This window comes from Mustelus asterias, chromosome 25 (genome assembly GCF_964213995.1).
Source record: "Mustelus asterias chromosome 25, sMusAst1.hap1.1, whole genome shotgun sequence".
Classification (NCBI taxonomy): Eukaryota; Metazoa; Chordata; class Chondrichthyes; order Carcharhiniformes; family Triakidae; genus Mustelus; species Mustelus asterias.
The window spans coordinates 55,339,740-55,366,554 of record NC_135825.1 but is presented as its reverse complement, the minus strand read 5'-3'; the positions used below and the strand labels follow the sequence as shown (position 1 = coordinate 55,366,554).

Here is a 26,815-nt window from a genome sequence, read left to right as displayed (position 1 = left end):
TATCAACTAGCAAATTTTATACTGTATTTCCATGCTTTTAATCAGATCAGCTAACATCTAAATCCCTAGATGGTGACCAACATTTTCTAGATATTGCACAATAAACGTTGAATTACAAAATCAAAAAGCATTCCTTAAATTCTTTGTTAAACATCAGGTTCTCAGAGCTATGTAGAGCCTGAATCAAAACGCTCGGCCTTTTCATTTGAAACAAGCGCGGATGCAAACATGCCACAAAAGCTTCCAAAATACAATGAAATTGTATTGTGCAGCACATGTTGGTATGGTAATGAAATTCCTCTGTGACTTGTTCTAGCAAAGATGCTGATCCATTCAATAGCAAAGGAATTTCCTATAAAAATCCATCAATACAATTGTGCCCTGTTGCACATTACAATTAGACTTCAGATTATACTAGTTTACTCATAAATACAATCCCACGGGAAACTATACAACTATTCACTCAACCAAATTTGCTATATGCTCCATTAGCATTATAGTTCTATAAATTACTTTTGCTTTAGTTCTTTATGTTCAACACTGCGATTTACCTGTATGAATTCTCATGTGGTTCTTGTAGTTAGTAGCACTGGCAAAGCCTCGACCACAACCTGGCTCACAGCAAATATATGGTCTCTCTCCTGTATGCGTTCTGATGTGAACTTTACGGATATTTGAAGTGGTAAAGGATCGGCCACAGCCCTCAAACGGACACTTGAATGGCCTCTCACCTGTAGAGAAGCAGATAGAATGTCACCTGAGGAATAACTTGAACCTGGGTTTTTTAAGTTACTGCAAATGATCTTCCCAGCATTTTTTCAGTGTATTACTCAGGGTATCCCAAGTCTCAGTGAGTAAATGTTATGGTACGGAGTCATACACGGTCCCATGTTTGATTTCTGTTAATCTTAACTGGGACAATGATGTTTGCAGTTTGCCTCAATGACTTCAGAGTAGGAATGCAGATCGAGCAAGGTGTGATTTTTGCTAGGGGGTGAACATTTGTACAATTAGGTGAGTGAATGACTGTGCTCGGCTGTGATCCCCACCTCCCTCTATCACAGTCAAATCTCCAGATTCACAGACGAGAAATAACTGCTTTGAAAATTCATATTAAAGCAACTGGAGCCTCGATCTAGCACGATCGAAGAGGAGGGGGGAGAAGCGAAATTAAAAAACAGATGCAATTATTTCTAACTACATTTTATCATTGTTAATGATGAAATAAATGGTTTCTTCTCCTCGTCTTCCCAGTCTTTCCCAACAATTTACAATTTCTGATGCAGCAGATTGCAGAATTATAGAATATGTAATTACATCACTGATGTTTTCTCGTGTAGTGATTTCCTCATTGTCATTATAAGAGACAGGCCAGAAGGTGGGTTCTTCCCCTTGAGGTTAGGATGGCAAAAGGACAAATCAATATTCATTGTTTTTATGTCGAACTGACATAACCACGTACTGCCTTCCTGCCATGGGTGATGCACAAATCCAGTTTAAGAACTGATAGGAACAATTCAACATACAAACAGCTGAATTCGGAACAGTTGGCCACTTGGTCCCTCGAGCCTGCTCTGCCATTCAATAAGATCATCGCTGATCTGATTGTAACCTCAGCTTTATATTCTGCCCCACTTCCGACAACCTTTCACCCCCTTGCACATCAAGAATCTGTCTTTAAAATATTCAAGACTTTGCTTCCACTGCCTTTTGAGCAAGAGTTCCAAAGATTCACCACCCTCAGAGAAACATTTCTCCTCCTCTGTCTTAAATGGGTGACCTTTTTAAACAGTGACCCCTAGTTCTATGTTCTCCCTAGTTCTAGATTCTCTCACAAGGGGAAACACCCTCTCTACATCCATCCTGCAATCCCTCAGGCTCCTATATGTTTCAATCACGTCACCTCTTACTTTTCCAAACTCCAGCGAATAAAAGCCTAGCCTGTCCAACCTTTCCTCACAAGGCAACCCAGTCATTCCAGGTATTTAGTTTGTTAAACTTCTCTGAACTACTCCCAACACATTTACATCCTTCCTTAAATAAGGAGAATAATATTGTGCACAGTACTTCAGATGTAGTCTCAGCACTGAAGCATAACCTCTCTACTTTTGTATTTGATTTCCCTTGCAATAAATAACATTCGATTAACATTCCTAATTACTTGCTGTAGCTACATACTAACCTTTTGTGATACATGCACTAGGACACCCACATCCCTCTGCACCTTGGAGTTCAGTAATCTCTCACCATTTAGATAATGTGTTTCCTTTTATTTTTCCTGCTCAAGTGGACAATTTTACATTTTCTCACAATACACCCCATCTGCCAGCTCTTTGCCCACCCACTTAACCTACCTATACCCCTTTGTAGCCTTATGTCGACTTCGCAACTTGTTTTCCAACCATCTTCGTATCATCAGCAAATTTACAACCATACCTACAATCCCTTCATCCAAGTCATTTATATAAATTGTAAAAAGTTGAGTCCCCGGCACAGATCCCCATGGCGTAGCGCTCATTACATCTTGCCAACCAGAAAATTATCCATTTATGCCTACTCCATTAACTGATAGCTAGCCATTCTTTGATCCATACCAATACATTACCTCCTCAACATCATGAGCTTTTATTTTCCGCAATAATCTTTGATGTGGCAACTTATCAAATGCCTTCTGGAAATAGAAGTGCAGTACCTGGTTCCCCTTTATCCACAGCACGTCACTTACTTCTTCAAAGAACTCCAATAAATTGGTTAAACATGATTTCCCGCTCACAAAGCCATGCTGACTCTGTCTCAATCCCTTGACTTTATCTAAGTGCCCTGCCATAAATGTCTTGCTTCGAACATTTTCCCTCTGGCAGATGTTAAGCTAACTGGCCAGTAATTTCCTGCTTTGTGTCTGCCTTTTTAAAGAAGAGTTACATTCATTATTTTCCAATCTAATGGGACGTTCGCTGAATCTAGGGAATTTTGGAAAATTAAAAGCAATACATCAACTACCTCAGTAGTCACTAATTTGAAGACCCTTGGATGACATCCATCTGTAAGCCCGTTGCTTCAACAATTTGCTCAATACCACTCCCTGGTTATTGCAATTTTCTTGAGTTCCTCCCTCCCTTACTTACAGCTGTTTTTGAGATGTTACTTGTATTCTCTATAGTGAAGATCTTCCAGTTATAGAGTGACTTTCAGAACCCCAAGTTGTTCCAAAGTGATTTGCAACTAATAAAGTACTTTTGAAGTGCAGCCGCTATCACAATGCAAGGAAAATTGGGAAAAGTGGCAAAATATCGCTTTTATAGAGTTCCGAATTCAAAATGGATTCTGATCCAGGTAAATAAAATTCCTCAAGTATTTATATTTTCAATGGTCAGCATGAAGTATTAAGCGGTGACAGCGCATTTTAGAAGTGCAATTGCTTTGAGCTGAATATTGCTTTTGTTAATCCTGTGTGTTACTCTGGTTTTTATTAAACGGTTGAATAAATAATTAAAGGAGCTGCAATACAAGGATTTACAAATTGGTTGCATTTTATCTGAATATACAAATATACAACATCCCTTGGCAAACCATCAGAGTCCAACTCCAAATAATGTCAAACAAATCATCTGCACCATCTTTCAACGCCGTTTCTTAATGAACCCCAGTAAGAAATGTGGATATTAACAACTTTGGGCACTTGGCCAACATTGAGACCATTTTGCTCCAGAAGTTGTGCTGACATGTGCTTAAATAAAGAACAAAAACTCCAGTATAGTGTCAAAATCATCATTTCTTTCTTACCAAAAGTCTCTTTTGAATTCTTAGCATACCCACAAAAATTAACTCCCATTTTCCCTCTCCAGAAGTAGTGTGGTATAATTCACTAATTAGTTATTTTTTCTGTAATGAGCATTGTCAGATATTTGGCTGTAGGGGCCATGCCATCAAACCACAGCCTGATTTCACCTGGTATCCACACTTAGAGAGACTTTCCATCATGAATTCACTAATGAATCAGGAGGGAGCTGCACCTAGCCTCGGCACAGGAAGGCTAATTGTAACATATAATTGATGCCAAATTCTTCATTCAATTCTAAATCAAGTCAAAACTATAAATACAAATAGTTCACTTTATCGTTACATGAAGGTATAATAGAAATATAGAAAATAGGAGCAGCAGGAGGCCATTCGGCCCCTTGAGTCTGCTTTGCCATTCATTATGATCAATAATCTGTTCCCACCTTCCCCCCCGTATCCCTTGATCCCCTTGGAGTCATAGAGATTTACAGCATGGAAACAGGCCCAACTTGTCCTTTTTTAAAAACCCTAAGCTAATCCCAATTGCCCACATTTGGCCCATATCCCTCTGTACCCATCTTACCCATGTAACTGTCTAAATGCTTTTTAAAAGACAAAACTAAATCTGCCTCTACTACTACCTCTGGCAGCTTGTTCCAGACACTCACCACCCTGTGTGAGAAAAAATTGCCCCTCTGGACACTTTTGTATCTTTCCCCTCTCACCTTAAACCTATGCCCTCTAGTTTTAAACTCCCCTATCTTTGGGAAAAGATATTGACTATCTAGCTTATCTGTGCCCCTCATTATTTTATAGACCTCTATAAGATCACCCCTCAGCCTTCTACCCTCCAGAGAAAAAATCCCTTCATTTCAAGTGCTAAATCTAATATAATAATAATCTTCACAGGTGCTTTGGAGCCATTATCTGACCTGTGTGTGTTCTGATATGTTTCTGTAAGTCTCCTGATGTTTTGAATGCTTTGTTACATGTGTCTTCTGGGCATTTGTACGGTTTTTCTCCCGTGTGCGTTCTGGTGTGGCTTTTCAATCCATAACCTGGAATTGAACAAAAACACAATACCCTGAGTTTAAATTTCATTGAAATACTTCTCTCATCTGAACTAAATTTAAACACCAGCAGAGATCTGGAAAGGTATCACACAAAGTGATCAATTGAGTGGCACCACAGGTGGATTCATGGAAGTAGGGCAGAAGCTAGAAGAAAAAGGAACACAAATGAGAGACTATTTCTGAAACAGAAATGTAACAATGCGGAATACAAGGGAAAACAAAAGGGTTATTTTATTCTTCTGAAGCTCCTGGATGCTCAGGGTCATATATGTTCATGCAAAGCACTAATTAACTTCGCAAATAGCCTTTTAGGTAGTCCAGTGACCTACCGCACTGACACTTTTGTCCAGAAATTCATCACAATTGATCTGTTTAGGTTAAGATGTGAGATGATAAAGGGAGACAAGATACTGACTGATGAAGTAGGGAGACAAAAGGGACAAGTATAGGCTTTTCATGAGCATTCCCGCTGACAGGGGAAGGAGACCTACAGTTTAGGAATGTTAAGTAACTTAAACCATAGATGGGAAAGAATCTGGACAGCTTAGAGGCACTGTGACCAATTGTAGTACACAGGCCACCATCCTGCTGAGGTTAGGTAACTCAGCACAATCCAGTGATCAAACCTGTGACTCTCTCCATCTGGTGATTTAGCTGCTCACTGGATAAACCCACTGAGGCACAAGAATAGTCAAAACTTTCATAACTGGAGATTCACAGCAGATAATGCCTCAGCACGTCTCTATTAACATCCTGGGGGCTTGCCACTGACCAGAAATGGAACCAGGTATAAATACTGTGGCGACAAGGGCAGGTCAGAGGCTGGGAACTCTGCAGTGAGTAACTCACCTCCTCACTCCCCAAAGCCTGTCCGCCATCTACAAGGTACAAGTCAGGAGTGTAATGGAATACTCTCAGTTGCCTGGATGGGTACAGCTCCAACAACACCCAAGAAGCTCAACACCATCAAGGAGGAAGCGGCCCGTTTGATTAGAATCCCATCCACCATCTTCAACATCCACTCCCTCCACCACCGATGCTCAGTGGCAGCAGTGTGTACCATCTACAAGATGCACTGCAGCAACTCACAAAGGCTCCTTTGACAGCACCTTTCAAACACTCAAACATTATCACCTGGAAGGACATGGGCAGTAAGTACATGGGAACATCACCGTCTGCAAGTTTACCATCAAGCCGCACACCATCCTGACTTGGAAATATATCACCATTCCTTCAATATCACTGGGTCAGAATCCTGGAACTCCCTCCCTAACAGCACTGTGGGAGTACCTACACCACATGGGCTGCAGCGGTTCAAGGAGGCAGCTCACCATCACTTTCTCAAGGGCAAAACAATACTGGCTGAGCCAGGGGCACCCACATCCCATGAACAATTTTGTAAAAATTCATTATTCCAAAATACAAGTTTAAAACTCAGCTAACCCGGCACACTTTCCTCAGTGGATTTGTTCCAATTGTCCTGGAATATGAACCCAACTTTCTATATAGTGAATGTTTCTGTTATCACCTGTAGCAAATGCCTTTCCACAACCCGGTTGCTCACACCGGTATGGTCGGTCCCCTGTATGAGCCCGTTCATGAACCTGCAATACAGCACAAGAAACAGTGATTACAACTCAGCACTCACATGTTTGTCAATGTGTCAGAGAAAGACTAATGGTTACTTTTACAGATTGGCAGTGCTGCTGTAAACTCATGTCAAGTGCTTTCCTTATCTGGTTACATAAGTTAAGTTTATTTATTAGTCACAAGTAAGGCTTACATTGACACTGCAATGAAGTTACTGTGAAAATCCCCTAGTCGCCACACTCCGGCGCCTGTTCGGGTACACTGAGGGAGAATTTAGCATGGTCAATGCACCTAACCAGCATTGACAAAGCAAGAGCTTTGACAAAGGGTCGTCTGGACTCGAAACGTCAGCTCTTTTCTCTCCTTACAGATGCTGCCAGACCTGCTGAGATTTTCCAGCGTTTTCTCTTTTGGTTTCAGATTCCAGCATCTGCAGTAATTTGCTTTTATCACCTAACTAGCATGTCTTGCATTACCATTCTCTATCATACAGGATCCAATCAGGTTACAGCAGACCTGTCACCATTTATGCTCATTATCTGAACCTTCACTGTGGTTAGCTAAGACCAAGTCACTGTATTTCAACAGCTCTTCATTTCTTCCCTCTTCTTGCAAAGGTGCTTTCTCTTTCCTGGGCTACAGTTGCAAGGGTGCTCGTCACTCTCCTATACCTGGCTTGTGTGGCCAATGCTCGTGTGGAGAGCTTCACAGTATCATAGAATCCCTACAGTGCAGAAGAGATCATTCGGCCCATCGAGTCTGCACTGACTCTTTAACAGAGTAACTTATCCAGGCCCTCTATCCCTATAATCCCACACATCGCTAATCCATCTAACCGTGGGATGCTAAGGGGCAATTTGTCATGGCCAATCCAGCTAACCTGCACGTCTCTGGAGTGTGGGAGGAAACTGGAGCACCCGAAGGAATCCCATGCAGACACGGGGAGAACGTGAAAGTTCCACACAGACTGTCAGCCAAAGCCAGAATTGAACCCAAGCCCCTGGAGCTGCGAGGCAACAGTGCTAACCACTGTGCCACTGTGCCATCCCAGGAGGTGTCAGTTGGCTGAAGAATGACAATTATCCCAATTATGTTCTCTCCCAACATTCACACGTACAAATTTCCATTCCAGCTCACCGGGCAGACAGCTGGAGTGGAAACGCTGGCTGATGTTTTCCCTCTCCCCAATCCAGGTGGAGTGAGGCAAACTGTGGCACCCTACAGTGTCCCATTTACCGAAATAGAGAAACAAAACAGACCAGAAACGGAGCAAGATTTACTCACTTAAACTAACGGAGATATTGGATTGAGTTTTGTGCATTAGGTATAAATTATTACTGCTTTCCAGTACAATCCCTTCCTCGAATGTCTCAGTGCTTCATTTGAGAGGTTTGCACAATAGTAATCTGGTGTACTGGTACTCTTCCCATTTCAATCTAAACATTGCTGTAAATAAAATTCAAAGCAGAAATTGGAGGATGATACTTATGAGAAATCCCCATTACAGATGCGAGAAAAATATTTTGTCCATCAACCTTTCTCTGCCAGCTTTCTGAATGTAAAACAGTCGAGCCACACTCAAAATGGCTATTTCTTTCATTTAAAAGCCACCTGATTGACTACAGAGAAAAGATGGCTCCAGAAACACTCACTTGGGAACAATGCATTTGATTTGATTTATTATTGTCACATGTATTAACATGCAGTGAAAAGTATTGTTTCTTGTGCGCTATACAGACAAAGCATACTGTTCATAGAGAAAGAAACGTGAGAGTGCAGAATGTAGTGTTACAGTCATAGCTAGGGTGTAGAGAAAGATCAACTTAATGCAAGGTAAGTCCATTCAAAAGTCTGACAGCAGCAGAGAAGAAGCTGTTCTTGAGTCGGTTGGTATGTGACCGCAGACTGTTGTATCTTTTTCCTGAAAGAAGGTGGAAGAGAGAATGTCCACGGTATGTGGGGTCCTTAATTATGGTGGCTGCTTTGCCGAGGCAGCGGGAAGTGTAGACAGAGTCAATGGATGGGAGGCTGGTTTGCGTGATGGATTGGGCTACATTCACGACCTTTTGTAGTTCCTTGCGGTCTTGGGCAGAGCAGGAGCCAGACCAAGCTGTGATACAGCCAGAAAGAGTGCTTTCTATGGTGCATCTGTAAAAGTTGGAGAGACTTCCCGCTGCCTCGGCAAAGCAGCCACCATAATTAAGGACCCCACATACCCCGGACATTCTCTCTTCCACCTTCTTCCTTCAGGAAAAAGATACAAAAGTCTGAGGTCACGTACCAACCGACTCAAGAACAGCTTCTTCTCTGCTGCTGTCAGACTTTTGAATGGACTTACCTTGCATTAAGTTGATCTTTCTCTACATAGCTAACACGCCAAATTTCCTTAGTCTTCTGAGAAAGTAGAGGCGTTAGGGGCTTTCTTAACTATAGTGTCGGCATGGGGGGACCAGGACAGGCTGTTGGTGATCTGGACACCTAAAAACTTGAAGCTCTCGACCCTTTCTACTTTGTCCCCATTGATGTAGATAACGGCATGTTCTCCTTTACGCTTCCTGAAGTCGATGACAATCTCCTTCATTTTGTTGACATTGAGGGAGAGATTATTGTTGCCGCACCAGTTCACCAGATTCTCTATCTCATTCCTGTACTCTGTCATGTCATTGTTTGAGATCCGACCCACTACGGTGGTGTCGTCAACAAACTTGAAAATCAAACTGGAGGGGAATTTGGCCACACAGTATTGGTGTGTAAGGAGTATAGCAGGGGGCTGAGAACACAGTCTTGTGGGGCACCGGTGTTGAGGATGATCGTGGAGGAGATGTTGTTGCCTATCCTTACTGATTGTGGTCTGTGAGTTAGGAAGTTCAGGAACCAGTCGCAGAGGAAGTATTCTTAATATGTTAATATTTGGTTTGAAATGTCATTATGAGTACCACCAGAAACAGCCATAAAGCCACCTGCTTTGAACCCTGTTTCATCAGAACAGATCAATAGCCCAAGTGTGGTCATGAACTGGCACCAAGCTGTTTGGACGGATTTCAATATCTCATTTTCACTGCTTGCTGCAATGTGAATAAATCTGCTGAATACTTGGGGAATGGCAGGATGGTGGAGTGGCTTGGTGGTTGAGGCGGGGGGGGAGGGGCGTTAAATTGATCTGGAGGGAAATAGCAAACTGGCAGCCTCCTTTTCTTGCAACACAAATCTTTTAGGTTAATTAATTTCATCCCTTTAATCTCTTTGGAAAAGGTATCTGGCGTCTCCAATATTAATTTCCTGAAGGACAGTGAAAGTCCCATGTGCCATCTGATAACAATAAAGAGGTTCAATGTTTGGTTATTGGGGTGCGAGGACAGGCCAATGGAAACAGAGACACAGGCAATTGTAATCATACAGACTTCTTCACATTCTCGAGATGTGAGTTTTGTCAGAAAGACCAGTATTCATTGCCACCTTCTTGAAGCATTATAGTCCACGCAGTGAAGCTGATCCCACTGTAATCACACAATACAATTTGTCTCCTAGTGAATCATACTCAGGAACCCTAACCTTTTCCCAGGAACACTGACATCAGCTGCAACAATCCGCTATTGTATTGGTTGAAATTGGTTAACTCAGCACACAACTAGAACTGGAGTGCAGCCTTCTTCAATAAAACTACAAGACTCTCCATTCTGCACCTAGCCATCAAGGAAGTCATCAATTTTACTTATTCGATATGGCAGCATGGTGGCACAGTGGTTAGCACTGCTACGTCACAGCTCCAAGGACATGGGTTCGATTTCGGGCTTGGGTCACTGTCTGTGTGGAAATCATAGAAATCCTACAGTACAGAAAGAGGCCACTCGGCCCATCGAGTCTGCACCGACCACAATCCCACCCAGGCCCTACCCCCATATCCCTACATATTTTACCCGCTAATCCCTCTAATCTACACATCCCAGGACACTAAGGGGCAATTTTACCATGGCCAATCAACCTAACCCGCACATCTTTGGACTGTGGGAGGAAACCAGAGCACCCGGAGGAAACCCACGCAGACACGAGGAGAATGTGCAAACTCCACACAGACAGTGACCCAAGCCGGGAATCGAACCCAGGTCCCTGGAGCTGTGAAGCAGCAGTGCTAACCACTGTGCTACCGTGCCGCCTGCATATTCTCCCCGTGTCTGCGTGGGTTTCCTCCGGGTGCCCCAGTTTCCTCCCAAAGGCCAAAGATGCACGGGATAGGTGCATTGGCCATGCTAAATTGTCCCTTAGTGTCCCGGGATCCGTTGGGTTAGAGGGATTAGCGAGGTAAATATGTGTGGTTACGGGGATAGGGGCTATGTGGGATTGTTATCGGTGCAGACACGATGGGCCAAATGGCCTCCTCCTGCACTATAGGGTTTCTATAACCACATACCGTAGATCACAGAGTGTGCGTCAACCCAGCTTACAAGCCAACCCCATTTATCTGGCCTCCAAAGTCATGTTTTTGCATATACTTGTCATGTAGCTTGATCCTCTTTTTCAGCCAAGACACACTGTACTCACATTAGTAGATAACTTCAATTTTTCACCCCGCAAACGCATGTCTTATTCACTGGCACCTTATCACTTGGCAGAAGGGATCAAGTAAGCGATTAGCAGGAGTTTACACACTCTGTGGTTCATGTTCATACTCAGCGTATAAGTTGACCCCTATTTTTGGAAGGATTGAGACTTCAAGGGTCGACTTATAGGCTGACATTTGCGTTAAATAAAAATCCACTTGAAAGGTTTTCTCGCTCCCTATAAAATGCTGGTAAGATGGGAGGGGGGTAAGTTGAGAGTGACTGGTTAGACAGTGCAACACCAAATCCAGTGATTTAGTGTAGAAGTACAAGGTACATTGACCCGAACAGGTACCGGTGTGTGGCGACTAGGGGAATTTCACAGGAACTTCATTGCAGCGTTAATGTAAGCCTTACTTGTGACTAATAAATCAACTTTAATATGGCAGAAAGATAGAAACGTGAATAGGCCATTCAGCCCATTAAACTGGTTTCCACATTCAAAGAGATCATGGTTGAGCTATATCAAACTAACTGTCTCAGTTCCATATCACTTGACGCCTTGACGTAAAAAATACATTAATCTCAGCTTTGACATTTTCAACTGACCCCTCACCTCCCCCCCCCCCACCCCACTCCACACAGCCATACCAGCTTTTGGGGAGGAGGGAGGGGAAGAGTTTCAGATTTTCACTACCCATTGAGAGAAGTCAGGTGAAACCTTTCCACATGAAATGCTATCGCTGTTTTGTTACTGCAGTGATATAAATCTTTCAAATAAAACTTGTCAATCCTTAACTATCTTCGGCAACGCAAGAAGTCTTACAACACCAGGTTTAATTGGTAGCACGAGCTTTCGGAGCGCTGCCCCTTCATCAAGTGAGTGGGAGTTGGGTTCACAAACAGGGCATATATAGACATAGACTCAATTGCAAGATAATGGGTTGGAATGCGAATCTTTACAGGTACAGACAATGCAAGTGGAGAGAGGGTTGAGCACAGGTTCAGGAGGTGGGAATTATCTCCAGCCAGGACAGTTAGTGAAATAAAGCAAATTACTGCGGATGCTGGAACCTGAAACCAAAAGAGAAAACGCTGGAAAATCTCAGCAGGTCTGGCAGCATCTGTAAGGAGAGAAAAGGTTTCGAGTCCAGATGACCCTTCAAAGCTTTGACAAAGGATCATCTGGACTCGAAACGTTAGCTCTTTTCTTTCCTTACAGATGCTGCCAGGCGCAGTTGGTGAGATTTTGCAATCCCAGGCAAGTCCAACGCCGGCATCATATCTTAGGCAACAAAGAAAAGATAACAGGCGGGATTCTCAGATCTCATCTGTAGCTGCCCCGCTACTAGCGAAATGGAGACTTCGGTGTTCAGCCAAAACTCCATTCGCTGCAGCGGCACTGGAGAATCCCAGCCGCAGACGAGGCTGGAGGTTTTCGATGAACACTTGTATGTGCGCACATATTGCAGTACTTACTGCTTCCACTGGATGGTAACAATTTTTTAAAATACTTTTCCAATTCAATCAAATCAAGTCCAATTCAGAGTCTGAACAAGTTGAGACATATCCGATCCAGGCTGACAAGACAGGGCCTTCACACCTGTCTTGGGCCTGCTCTACATGAGCCCAGCTGATTGGAGGATGGGCAGGGTTCCTCCTCCAAGGCTGGATCTCATTTGCATCTTAGCCAAAAGGCCGTGGATGGTAACAATTACCTACGACGTGCTCCAGTGAAATCACATGGCAGAAGTCACGCAGACTGCAGGATAATATTTGATTCAGATACACACACAGTTATTCGAGCCTAGTTAGGTTTATTTTTACCATCCTGTTTAAGCTGGAGAATAGAGCAATGGCAAAATTAAAATTTGACCTAAAGTCCCAGCCATTGGCTTCCTAAAATCCACCTGAACTGAAATAGGCAGTTTTACTTAAATACTTAAATTGCAGTCTTGAACCCTATTAACTCAGCTTCCCTGGACTCTATGCGCACTGAGTTCGGTGTTGAGCTGCCTAACAGGTTCACCAGTGTCCTCAAGCCTGTGTCCTCAGCCTCTTTCGGTACTCCTTATACACTTATTACCGCAAAGCCAAATTCCGCTCCATTTTCAAGTTTGCTGAGATCCGCACTGACCGCTGTAGTGGGTTGGATCTCAAACGATGACGGGACGGAGTACAGGAAAGAGATAGAGAATCGCATGAATTCATAATTATCTCTCCCTCAATGTCTTTTCAATCAGAGTGGGAAGAAAAGGAATAGAAAATGGAAAAAAGCTGAAGAGCCCAAAGACAGCAGGGGGAAAGGAAACGTGAGATTCGAGAGTAGGTGAGAGAGTGGAACAGGGGAGAGACAGTGAGGCAAGGTGGAAACTGGAACATCCTTTACGTCTCAGGAGTCTCTGTGAGAGGTCATCCTATCAGGAGGACTTGAAGAAAAACTACACATAGCAAACATTTTTGTTGCTATGGGGTGGTACACAAATAAATAATTATCGCATTGATAATGTGTCTGTTGCTGAAATGCTCATCCCCATATATTTGCTTTCTATGAACGTGACCATTGTAGAGTGCTGCTGGCAACTCTCCATGAACTTGAGGTTAGATTGTGTCCTAACTCTCTTCACCCATCACCCCTGCCCTTGTTGACCTATATCGGTACCAGTTAAACAATGGTTCATTTTTAAATTCTCATCTGTTTTCAAATCCCTCACGTCTCCTATCTCTGTAATCTCCTCCAGCTGCACTAACCTCCCAGATATCTGCGCTCTTCTAATTCAGGTCTCCTGCACATCCCTAATTTTAATCGGTCCACCATTCATGTCTGTGCCTTCAGCTCCTGAGAAAGCTCTAGAACTCCCTTGCTCAACATCTCTGCTGCCTACCCCCCTTTAGGAAGCTCCTTAAGACCAGCTCTTTGACCAAGCTTTTATTCATCAGCCCTAGGGGGGGTCCATCAAGGGGAGATGGTGGCATAGCGGTAATGTCACTGGACTAGTAATCCAGAGGCCCAGGCTAATACTTTGAAAGCAGCCGTTGGAATTTAAATTAAATCAATAAAAAGTCTGGAATTGAAAGCTAGTCTCAGTAGTAGAGAGCATGAAACTATCACTGATGGTCATAAAAAAACCATCTGGTTCATTAATATCCTTTAGGGAAGGAGATCTGTCATCCTTACGTCCTGTCATTTGAGGAATGGTTGAGGACTCTGGGTCTGTACTCGTTGGAGTTTAGAAGGATGAGGGGGGATCTTATTGAAACTTACAGGATACTGCGAGGCATGGATAGAGTGGACAGGGAGAGGATGTTTCCACTAGTAGGAAAAACTAGAACCAGAGGGCACAACCTCAGGCTAAAGGGACGATCCTTTAAAACAGAGATGAGGAGGAATTTCTTCAGCCAGAGAGTGGTGATTCTGTGGAACACTTTGCCTCAGAAGGCTGTGGAGGCCAGGTCATTGAGTGTCTTTTAGACAGAGATAGATAGGTTCTTGATTAATAAGGGGATCAGGGGTTATGGGGAAAAGGCAGGAGAATGGGGATGAGAAAAATATCAGCCATAGTTGAATGGCGGAGCAGACTCGATGGGCCGAGTGGCCTAATTCTGCTCCTATGTCTTATGGTCTTACCTGGTCTGGTCTACACACGACTCCAGACCCACAACAATGTGGTTGGCTTTCAACTGCCCTCTGAAATGGCCCAAGCCAGTTCAAGGACAACAAACCGCGGTCCAGCCACCAACACCCACATCCCATGAAATATTTTTTTTAAATTCCTATGCAGTTCGGTGGGTTAAAAATTCTGGAAATTTATAGCACTCCTGAGAGAAACTTTGGGGAATTTCGTAATGTTAAAGGTACTACATAAATACAAGTTGTTGGTGAATTACTAAGTATACCAGTGAATCACGGAACAGGCTAGGTCAGATCACAACATCGGAAAAGAGGAACAAGACAATGGACGATCTTGCGATCAGACTTTCGCACATTTAGACCAACAACACGTGAAGAGATTAAATCCTACACAAGGGCACTTTTGTTTTGTATAAACTGTTTCAAATTGCAGAAAAGCATTGGGGTGTGCCAGGTGACTTAGAGATGTTTCAAAGCATGAACACATATTATTTTGCAGATTTAATGAGCATTGCTGAATAAGTTTAAAACTTTTTTTTTTAGGCTCACTAAAGTGTGAGCTATCAGTGGGGAATGGAATGCTGCCTCACCCTTTATCACACCTACTGCACATGCAGAAAATACAATGTTCCCTTTACTGTGTTCAAAAATAAGTCTTAACCGCAAACTAAGGACACCACTCTCTACTGCAGAAACGTGATGCTTCTAATTTTCACATCAGCCATTGTTACAGTCCTTCTGAATAAAACGGCAAATTATGGACAAAATTATTACAAAAGTGCCCTTGTGTAGGATTTAATCTCTTCACGTGTTGTTGGTCTAAATGTGCGAAAGTCTGATCGCAAGATCGTCCATTGTCTTGTTCCTCTTTTCCGATGTTGTGATCTGACCTAGCCTGTTCCGTGATTCACTGGTATACTTAGTAATTCAACAACAACTTGTATTTATGTAGCACCTTTAACATAACGAAATGTCCAGCAGGAGTGAGTCATTTCATATTGGATTGCATCAACCTAGGCCGGGCCCAGAGGACAAAAGACAATATACTCATTATACTGTATTTTTCAAATTGGAACAGCATGCATGTAAATTAATTAGCCGAAGCCTCAAATGCCCAAAGCACTGAATTGAAAGACAAACCAGGTAAAAGCAGCTATTTACCTTTAAATGATGTGCAGTTGTATATAGTCGGCCACAGCCCTCAAAGCCGCAGCGGAACGCCTTTTCCCCAATCTGTTGCCCCTTAGCACTTACTCGCACTTCACCATCAATCACCAGCTGTATAAAAACAAAGGGGGATAAAAATCTTCTAATGTTAATTAAAGTAAACTGCATGGCACGGCACATCAGTGCATATCGGGTGTGCCTCAGATAACATTCTTGCCTCAGATAACATTTACTCCTCAGCTAGATGGCAAACTTCTAATCTCATGCCAGCCCTCAGATCAGAAAACTCACTGGAAAGCAATAGGAAACGGCAATCTGCCACTTATGATTGAAACACGCGGACTGACGGCTAAACAAAGGTAGTTCCAAGTAAAGATAGAAAATCTGACATTAAATAGTTCATTTCTATATGGTATTACTCCCAAAAGGCAAATTGAACTGCACAACTAAAAGATAAATGAAATGGAACAAAACACATTCTGAACATGGACTGGACGTTGGAATCAACAATAACACACACCTCGTTAACTTTTAATTCAACATCAGTTGGATGTCACAGATTTGGTAGTTTAGTTTATTAAATTTTAACTGAAATCAAACGATTCACCCCATAGAGAAACTGGCAAGTAAACATTGACTCAACTGAATCACCGCTTTTAATCAAATGAATGGGAATACCCAGAACAATTTGCAAATGCATTCCTGTAAGATCTCATTGAAATTCTAATTTTAATGATGACTAATTAATGGATCAAAAGAACAGGAGCGACGCTTTAATCTTGATAACTTAATGCATTTATATAGGACACTTTAGTTCTAGTTTGTAGAACACGGAGAAAGATGTGCAATATAGAGAATAGTACAACAGTTAATTCAGTTGAATAAACTGTTAGAAGGGTAAGAAATATAGAGTAACACATACATATGCTCAATGTGTTAGCTAATAGTCAAGAAAGGTATGACCCAGAGGAAACCAACACCCTCAGAGGAAGGCTGAACTTGTTTCAAAACAGCAATCAAATTGCTCCCAATCAAAACCAGGCACCAACATCTTCTAACTTGCAGAGTTAAAGCAGGAAGTATTCAACTGCTTGCTACTGGTTCTGTTATAATATCAACGGCAAAATTTCACCCTAGTTATCATTGAATCAGGAAAGGTGTGACACATCCATCGCTTCCCAGAGATTTAGTTGTGTACCCTGATGCGTCTCACATTGACCCTATAATTTACAGAATCAAGTGATACCTGCACAGGTTTGTCCTTGCTCATATCGGAAGGCAGTCCAGTCGTACTGCTGACCCCTTCATCCTCCTCAGACACCTGAAACAACAAACGCATATAACTACTACCATTTCACCCAACTGTTCCTTAATTAAAGCAATTTAAAACAAAAAAAAAATCAAATACTGTAAATATAACTTTGGTCTCAAATTCCACATGTTTGACAAATACTTTGCTGCTCTCCTCTGTCGTTGTTTAATGATAGGTTGTTTTATGCCATCCAGGAGATATCATCCTCACCGTATATTGGACAGATCACGATTTAATTAATCATATTCTGGGATTTTTATTGATGCTTTGGACTGAATTGCACAATTCTGTTCATTGTTCTGTGAAAACCATAAATGGTTTATTTAATCACATCCTTAGTTATGTACTTAATTTTCATCACATGCTGTTTTTAAGATTGAGAATGTACAGCAAAATAGCGTGCAAGATGCGTCTGGTGGAAATAAATCTCAGATGTTCGGCAGCAAGGGTTAGGGATAAGCCCGAGGTGAACATTAGCTAACTGGATTTAATCATGGGCTTTGGTGGGCCTGGAGGTGGGGGAATCAAAGACCTTTTGGAGTGCAGGTGATGTGGTCAGAGAGGTGGCTTTGGAGGTGGTGCAGGAGGCTGTACTGGTATAGGAGGCCTAATGGGGGAAAAGAGGAGTGGGAGGAACAAGGGGGTGAGGGATTGGGGTGCCTGATTGCAGTGGCTCCTCAGACAGATACACGGGATTCAGCAGGTGGGTGTCAAGGCACTCACTTCCTGAATACACCAAGTCCACACCTGAAGGTAACTGCCGGGTTCCCCATGGATTGGAAAACTCAGCTGAACAGTTAAAGTTGAATGACATTGTGGACTCCAGCTTTATTATTATAAAATACCTGGAGCAGGTTGGCTTAGAAATCATAGAAACCCTACAGTGCAGAAAGAGGCCATTTGGCCCATCGAGTCTGCACCGACCACAATCCCACCCAGGCCCTACCCCCATATCCCTACATATTTACTCACTAATCCCTCTAACCTACGCTTGCTAGGTACCATTTAGAACATAGAACATAGAACATAGAACATTACAGCGCAGAACAGGCCCTTCGGCCCACGATGTTGCACCGACCAGTTAAAAAAAAAAACTGTGACCCTCCAACCTAAACCAATTTCTTTTCGTCCATGAACCTATCTACGGATCTCTTAAACGCCCCCAAACTAGGCGCATTTACTACTGATGCTGGCAGGGCATTCCAATCCCTCACCACCCTCTGGGTAAAGAACCTACCCCTGACATCGGTTCTATAACTACCCCCCCTCAATTTAAAGCCATGCCCCCTCGTGCTGGATTTCTCCATCAGAGGAAAAAGGCTATCACTATCCACCCTATCTAAACCTCTAATCATCTTATATGTTTCAATAAGATCCCCTCTTAGCCGCCGCCTTTCCAGCGAAAACAATCCCAAATCCCTCAGCCTCTCCTCATAGGATCTCCCCTCCATACCAGGCAACATCCTGGTAAACCTCCTCTGCACCCTCTCCAAAGCCTCCACATCCTTCCTGTAATGTGGGGACCAGAACTGCACACAGTACTCCAAGTGCGGCCGCACCAGAGTTGTGTACAGTTGCAACATAACGCTACGACTCCTAAATTCAATCCCCCTACCAATAAACGCCAAGACACCATATGCCTTCTTAACAACCTTATCTACTTGATTCCCAACTTTCAGGGATCTATGCACACATACACCTAGATCCCTCTGCTCCTCCACACTATTCAAAGTCCTCCCGTTAGCCCTATACTCAACACATCTGTTATTCCTACCAAAGTGAATTACCTCACACTTCTCCGCATTAAACTCCATCCGCCACCTCTCGGCCCAACTTTGCAACCTGTCTAAGTCTTCCTGCAAACTACGACACCCTTCCTCACTGTCTACCACACCACCGACTTTGGTGTCATCAGCAAATTTGCTAATCCACCCAACTATACCCTCATCCAGATCATTAATAAATATTACAAACAGCAGTGGCCCCAAAACAGATCCCTGAGGTACACCACTTGTAACCGCACTCCATGATGAATATTTACTATCAACCACCACCCTCTGTTTCCTATCCGCTAGCCAATTCCTGATCCAATTTCCTAGATCACCCCCAATCCCATACATCTGCATTTTCTGCAGAAGCCTACCATGGTGAACCTTATCAAACGCCTTACTAAAATCCATATATACCACGTCCACTGCCTTGCCCCCATCCACCTCCTTGGTCACTTTCTCAAAAAACTCAATAAGGTTAGTAAGGCACGACCTACCTGCCACAAAACCATGCTGACTATCACCTATCAATTCATTACTCTCCAAATAACTATAAATCCTATCCCTTATAATTTTTTCCAACATCTTGCCGACAACAGAAGTGAGACTCACCGGTCTATAATTCCCGGGGAAGTCTCTGTTCCCCTTCTTAAACAATGGGACAACATTCGCTAACCTCCAATCTTCTGGTACTATACCAGAGGCCAACGACGACCTGAAGATCAGAGCCAGAGGCTCTGCAATCACTTCTCTTGCCTCCCAGAGAATCCTTGGATAAATCCCATCCGGACCAGGGGATTTATCTATTTTCAGACCCTCCAGAATATCCTGCACATCCTCCTTATCAACTGTAATACTGTCTATTCTACTCCCTTGCAACCCAGTGTCCTCCTCAGCTATATTCATGTCCCCTTGCGTGAACACCGAAGAGAAATATTGGTTCAATGCTTCACCAATCTCCTCCGGTTCCACACATAACTTCCCTCTGCCATCTATAACTGGCCCTAAACTTGCCCTAACCAACCTTCTGTTCTTGACATACCTATAGAACGCCTTAGAATTCTCTTTAACCCTATCCGCCAAAGTCTTCTCATGTCCCCTTTTAGCCCTTCTAAGCTCGCTCTTCAACTCCCTCTTAGCCAATCTAAAGCTTTCTAGTGCACTACCCGAGTGCTCACGTCTCATCCGAACATAAGCCTCCTTTTTCTTTTTAACCAACAAAGAAACTTTTTTGGTGCACCACGGCTCCCTAGCCCTACCAATTCCTCCTTGCCTGACAGGGACATACCTATCACAGACTCGCAGTAGCTGCTCCTTGAAAAAACTCCACATGTCGGACGTTCCCAGTCCCTGTAATCTCCTAGTCCAACCTATGTTTCCTAATTCTCTCCTAATAGCCTCATAATTACCCTTCCCCCAGCTAAAACCACTGGCCCGAGGTTCATGCCTATCCCTTTCCATCACTAAGGTGAACGTAACCGAATTGTGGTCACTATCACCAAAATGCACACCAACTTCCAAGTCTAGCACCTGGTCTGGCTCATTTCCCAGCACCAGATCCAATATAGCCTCACCTCTAGTTGGCCTGTCTACATACTGAGTCAAAAAACCTTCCTGCACGCTTTGAACAAAAACTGACCCCTCTAACGAGCTAGAGCTATAACAATTCCAGTCAATATTAGTCAAGTTAAAATCCCCCATAACAATTGCCCTATTACTTTCACTCCTAAGCAGGATTGACTCCGCAATCCTTTCCTCAACCTCTCTAGAACTTTTAGGAGGTCTATAAAAGACTCCCAACAGGGTGACCTCTCCTCTCCTATTTCTAATCTCCGCCCATACTACCTCAACAGATAAGTCCTCATCAAACCTCCTCTCTGACACTGTGATACAATCTCTGACCAATAATGCTACCCCTCCCCCTCTTCTACCTCCTTCCCTACTTCGACTAAAACATTTGAACCCCGGGACCTGCAGCATCCATTCCTGCCCCTGCTCTATCCATGTCTCTGAAATAGCCACAACATCGAAGTCCCAGGTACTGATCCACGCTGCAAGTTCACCCACTTTATTGCGAATACTCCTGGCATTGAAGTATACACATTTCAAACCCTGCTCCACCCCACCTCTGCAATGCCGTGCATTGCAGTCCCCATCCATGCATCCCTCACTTTCAGCCCCACTACTCAGGATCCCTCCCCCCCCCCGAATCAGTTTAAACCTCCCTGCATGGCCTTAGCAAATTTACCCCCCAGGATATTGGTCCCCTTCTGATTAAGGTGTAGACCATCCTTCTCATAGAGGTCACACCTTCCCCAGTACGAGCCCCAATTGCTTAAGTACCTGAAATTTAGTCAGTTAAAGCTGGAAGTGGACATGTTGAAAGTGGGTTTCAATTGGAAATCTGCTCTTTAAGACTTTAATGCTCCATCCAGCCTAAAGCTACCAACTGTTTTGGGTTAAAACTCCCCCACGTCTGCCAACAAGTGATAATTTACACAAGTGATAATTTAAGGTTGTTTGATTTTGATGTTGAACTTGTTTTTCTTGACATAAAATTACTTCAATTATGAGAACGATACTTTGTGTTCATCCTTCTCATGAACAACTTGCGTTTGACACCTAATCATATGAAGTGACATTAGGACAGGTGACTAACGAGGTAGATTTTAAGGGTAATTTAAAGAGAGGTGAAGAGGTTTAGAGGGGGATTTTTGAGAGCTTAGGACCTTGGTGGCTGAGTCTGAGTTCTTTCTCAAATTTCTCGACCATAATTCGAATACCAACCAAACCTTTAATGGATAATTCGTCGTGTTTTCTCTTTCTCTCTTACTCAGTTAAAAAACATAAATGAGGGAAGTTTTGAAATTTTTTTCCAGCTGATTTTGAAAAACAACCAAATAAATGACTGAGAGAAAGGCATGCGGTTATTCATTTGACTAGATTAAACATTATTGATGCATCTTGAGAAACGGCACATGGTCAGAAATCCCTCAGCGACATAGTTACAACTTTGGGAAAAGAAGTACAAAAACAAACTTTTGGAAGAGTTTGAAGTCTTTGAGGAAAAACTTTAGTGAAGGTATTAAAAGAACAATCTAACTGACAAATTTAATCAAATCTTTGATTTTTAAAATTTTTTTGCATGAAACCTTAATTAGCAAGAGAAAAATATGGCAGAAGAGTCTTGAATAACAGGGTTCGTTCAAAGTGTAACAGTCAATGTTGACGTAGGAAAGTTGAATGGGAAACGAGGGCATAGAAATTTACAATAGGAAAAGTGAGATAAACTGTGACCAAAATAGAACCTGACAACTTAAAGTAGGTGCAGATACAGGATTTTTAAAAATACTAGTCAATATCCCATGGTGCGACACACAGAGATTGCAGACTGAGTGTGGCTTCAGCTGTAAGGGAATTAGAAGGCAGGTGATAGTTGGATCATTGCAAGCAGATTGCATCCCATAAGTTTAACATTCCGCACAGAACTATTTTTATAAAATATTTTGTCAACGTTTAGTCTGGGAAGTAGAGTTGTTTACCACATTAAGAGTTTCTTCCACTAGTTACTAAGGAGCTGGCTGATCAAAATTAACGTACTACAATAAATCTTTATGTTCAAATGTTGTTTTAACAGCACTAGAAATATTCCAGTTCGAAACTGACCTTTGCATGTCTGGATTGTGAATCACTGACCAATTAATGTTGTCAGAGCAATTTTTTGGTTGAATGTTGTTATGATCCCCATAGAGACCAATAAATTTTCAATTGATATTTGAATTCTCAGTGAGAGACCGGAAAGATCATACAATAAGGTTTTAAGACTTTTATTACAACAGGTGAACTAAAAGCAGCATTGGCTAAACACTATTCAGGAGGCAACTAATATACTAAACTACAGAATATACATCTTTAACTGTTAACACCATTGAAAACCCCATGCCATGGGCATACTTTACATCCCACTCTTCGTAAAATAACAAATTTCACAAGAACTAGTCCAACATCACTCCCAGCTTCCAACAGGTTTACTTCACCCTGTTTTGTCACAGAGTCGTAATGCTGAGTGACCGTCCTAAAGGCACTTCTCTTGTCCTTGCCAGGCCAAACCTTCTGGAATCCTTAGATTGTCACAAGATGAGTTTCTTCGACCCGAGACTACCTTTCCTCCTGCTTTGGTAGCTTTTAGAGAACTTGCAGCTTCTTCTCTCTGCTGACCACACAAGCGACAGTCCTTTTTCTGTGAGACCTCCCTTTCTCTCTCTCTCTTTTTTACTCAAGCTTTGGAGACCAAAAGTCTATCTACAGTCAGCACAGCTGCTCTTGACACTGTTTACAAGTGTGAACACCCTGCGCTTTCTTTTCATATAATTAACCACAGCCCCCAGCACCTAACCCCATAACAATCAAGCCATCCCGGCTTGGTGTTAAGCAGAATTGAGAGTCAAATTACCCTCTTCATTCCTCTTTTTTTACCTGGAATTAAAGAGACAGTCCCAAGATACAAGTATCTTACAAAATCTCACATTCATGACAATGACTAAAGGTTGTTCTAGATCATAGATGATAACTTACCTTGTTGGCATAATGCTCAAGGGCACTCATGGTCTCATGGTCAACAGTGCCATCTGTTGGTGCATGCAGTGTTTCCAACCCTGCTTCTGTCTGCACAGCCAGGATAGTGTTGGAACCCTGCATGGAGACTGGATGATGAATATAAGCTGTTGTACCATCCTCCAATTGTACGGCTTGTACTGCTTCTGGGTCAAACTCATCTGGAAAAATGAACAACATCCATTAAAGGTAAAATAGCAGCCAGCTTTTCAGGATTGTTCTTATGCCAATAGTAACAACACTGCAAGACAGTATGCCAACACTGCAGCCTAAACAATTTCCAGCAAGGCCCATTACTGATTACTTTCTTTTATTTAGAGTCACAAATTAATAAACAATGCAGCAACCTCAGCCAAATCATTGGATCATTTCCCAACTTGAGTGCCAACAAGCTTGGAATTGACAGTATATCACCTGCAAAGTTCAGGGGCTTTGCAAGATGGCGTGACTCTGGGCTCATCATTCCAACAACAAGCTTATTTCTTGTTCTACTCCACCATCAGCAGCTATTCCATCAGCCACTATCTGCAACCTGTTCCCTCAATATTAGCATTATAGCTTTCAAAAGTCCCGACCGTACTCTCCTTCCTGCTCAGACTCTACTCAGTGTTCACTACCTTGGATGTGTTGCACCATGGACCTATCGGGCCCTGTGGCCTCCAACAGCTGGTTCCTTATGAAGTTGGAAGTCAAGCCTGTAAATCAGCCTAGCTTTGGCGCAGGGAACCAATTGCTGATGACTCCCACATGCTCGAGTTAAAACCACATTGCGCGCTGGGGAAGCCTGACCTCCTGGTTTCCCCCCTCTCCCACACCTTTCTGACACCCACCCATTTCTGGCAGGACAGTTAAGTAAAAGTCCAGGTCAGGGATTCATTGCTACCAATACTGTAACTAGGATCTGTCTGATTAAAATTCTCACATCTATCTCATAGAGAAACGAGACCATAAATTTTATTAATTATTGTCACAAGTAGGCTTACATTAACACTGCAATGAAGTTACTGTGAAAATCCCCCAGTCGCCACACTCCGGCACCTGTTCGGGTACACTGAGGGAGAATTTAGCATGGCCAATGCACCTAACTAACATGTCTTTCGGACTGTGGGAAGAAACCGGAGCACCCAGAGGAAACCCACGCAGACACGAGGAGAATGTGCAAACTCCACACAGACAGTGACCCAAGCCAGGAATCGAACGCTGGTCCCTGGCGCTGTGAGGCAGCAGTGCTAACCACTGTGTCACCGTGCCCGGGCCCCTGGCGCTGTGAGGCAGCAGTGCTAACCACTGTGTCACCGTGCCTGGGTCCCTGGCGCTGTGAGGCAGCAGTGCTGACCACTGTGTCACCATGCCCGGGTCCCTGGCGCTGTGAGGCAGCAGTGCTAACCGCCGTGCCACCGAGCCGCCAGTGAAATCACGTGAAAACTAGTGATGCGTTCCTATTGGTTAAAAAAAACTGTAACAAATCATCATTAAGTGAATGATACTGATTGATTCAAATGGAAATAGAGATGGATGTGTGCATTTATATAGCGTCTTTCATGACGTCAGGGCGTCTCAAAGATCTTCACGGTTAAATAAGCACTAATAAACAAGTCTTTTACTGATCACACTGGTTCCAGAGGATATTCTTCTTTCTTAATGATCATAGGATAGATTATATATTTGAACAGCATAATCACTTCAACTGTGGTCTCCCCTGGAGAATTTGTTGCCACCTACAATTATGTGAAAGTTAATTTAAAAACAATGGAAGTCTGTTGAGGATTACTGAGTTTACAACAGGTTTTTGCTGATGTACTTGGTGAGTTCATAAATATATTTGCATAATCCAAGATGGCAGACTCCAGCCTGTGCCACAATTAACATGAATATGAAACCAGGATTAGAATTTTCCGGTCGCTCCCGCTGCCGGGATCTTACATTTGAATGGCTTTCGCATCCGCTGTGGGGGCAATTGCTGGAGCGGGGCGGGGTGGGAAAATTCCAGCCCAAGATGTGGGGAGGAGCACAAACTCCAATCTTAATGCTTGAATCAAGTCGGGGCAGGTGAGCCCAAGACCCACACTCACTTATACATAAGAAACGGAGTTGGTGATTGCAGCCTGCAATCAGAACTGAGCAGTTACAGGTAGGAGTGAGAGACCTGGCTACCTTTAATATTTTGGGAGAGGAAGTATCCCCAAAATTGTGTTAAAGAAAAATGGTGGATAGAAGAGGCCAGCCCACAAAATAGTACCACCTAGTGGTAGGAGGCCTGGAATGGCAAGACGACAGTCATATGTTGACATAGCCGTAGGAAAATGTTGATGCAAGATTTTCCTGTCATAAATGTTGACATAAGAAGAAGTGAGAGTCAAAAATTGCGATACAGGATGTAACAGAAATGTTGGGGGCGATTCTCCCATCTCGACCCGCAACTTTTCTGGCGGCTCGGGGTGGGAGATGCACGTTGACGGCCTTGTTCGAGGATTCGTGCATGCGTCGGGAACGCATGCGCATCTCCCAGAGCCGGAGAACAGTCGGAGACCAGACCGTGCTAGAAACCGGCGGGGAGACAGGCAAGTCATTTGAATCTTTTTTTAATATGTTTTAAATGTATTTTAAATGTAATTTAAATATAATTATTGGGGGAGGGGCAGTGATTGAGCTGGCCAGAAAACGGGCAGACTGACAGATCGGGGCCACTGCGCATTCGCAGGGTTCCAGAACTGTCAGACTCCGGCGTGAATAGGCCCCACCCCCCCCGGGTTTTTAATGATATTCAAAATTGTGACCTCTGCATTGCACAGAATGCGGAGATTCAGGTGAGAAGTTGAACTGAGAAAACAGTCGTGATCTAGAACAGTTTTCCCACCAATTCAGCACTTTTGGGAGAATCACCCTCATTATTGCTGTTAGTACACCTGCAAGCCTCATAAAAATGGCTTTATTGATATATTGCACACTGCTAATGATCCAGCATAGTGTAATTTTATAGATGAAATAATCTTTTATATAAAAACTAATAGTATTTTTTCCAATCAACTGTAGATTAGAATTAGAACTGTAGTTTAGAATTTGGAGCACTAATTTTCCAAACATTACTTCTCTAAGATGACCACATGTTTATCATCATGTAACAGCACAGGGCATCCTGAACACCAGCATCCCCAATGTTACCCGAGATATTCTAGTAAATACTCGGTTCAGAGAGTTTTAATTACATGATCACCTACTTATAGTAATTATAACAGCCCTTTCACCATTCTGTTCTCTGTATGTAACAAGATGCAAAATTATTTGATGTACATAAAATGTGCATCTTTATATTGACCAAATATGTTTATTATAGCCACTTT

The 26,815-nt window shown here is 42.9% G+C and overlaps 1 protein-coding gene across 7 annotated transcripts in view; it reads right to left on the bottom strand.

Moving 5' to 3' along the window:
• Positions 1 to 26,815, bottom strand: part of LOC144479189 (zinc finger protein 76-like) — a 75,078-nt gene that overhangs the window by 11,588 nt on the left and 36,675 nt on the right. For all 7 annotated transcript variants that reach the window (XM_078197802.1, XM_078197807.1, XM_078197805.1 and 4 more), the window contains 6 exons: positions 23,436 to 23,635; positions 17,026 to 17,100; positions 15,774 to 15,890; positions 6,382 to 6,457; positions 4,713 to 4,838; positions 552 to 731 (listed from right to left, as the gene is read on the bottom strand). In XM_078197802.1, coding sequence (XP_078053928.1) covers positions 552 to 731; positions 4,713 to 4,838; positions 6,382 to 6,457; positions 15,774 to 15,890; positions 17,026 to 17,100; positions 23,436 to 23,635 — 774 coding nt within the window. The remainder of the gene's footprint in view (positions 1 to 551; positions 732 to 4,712; positions 4,839 to 6,381; positions 6,458 to 15,773; positions 15,891 to 17,025; positions 17,101 to 23,435; positions 23,636 to 26,815) is intronic.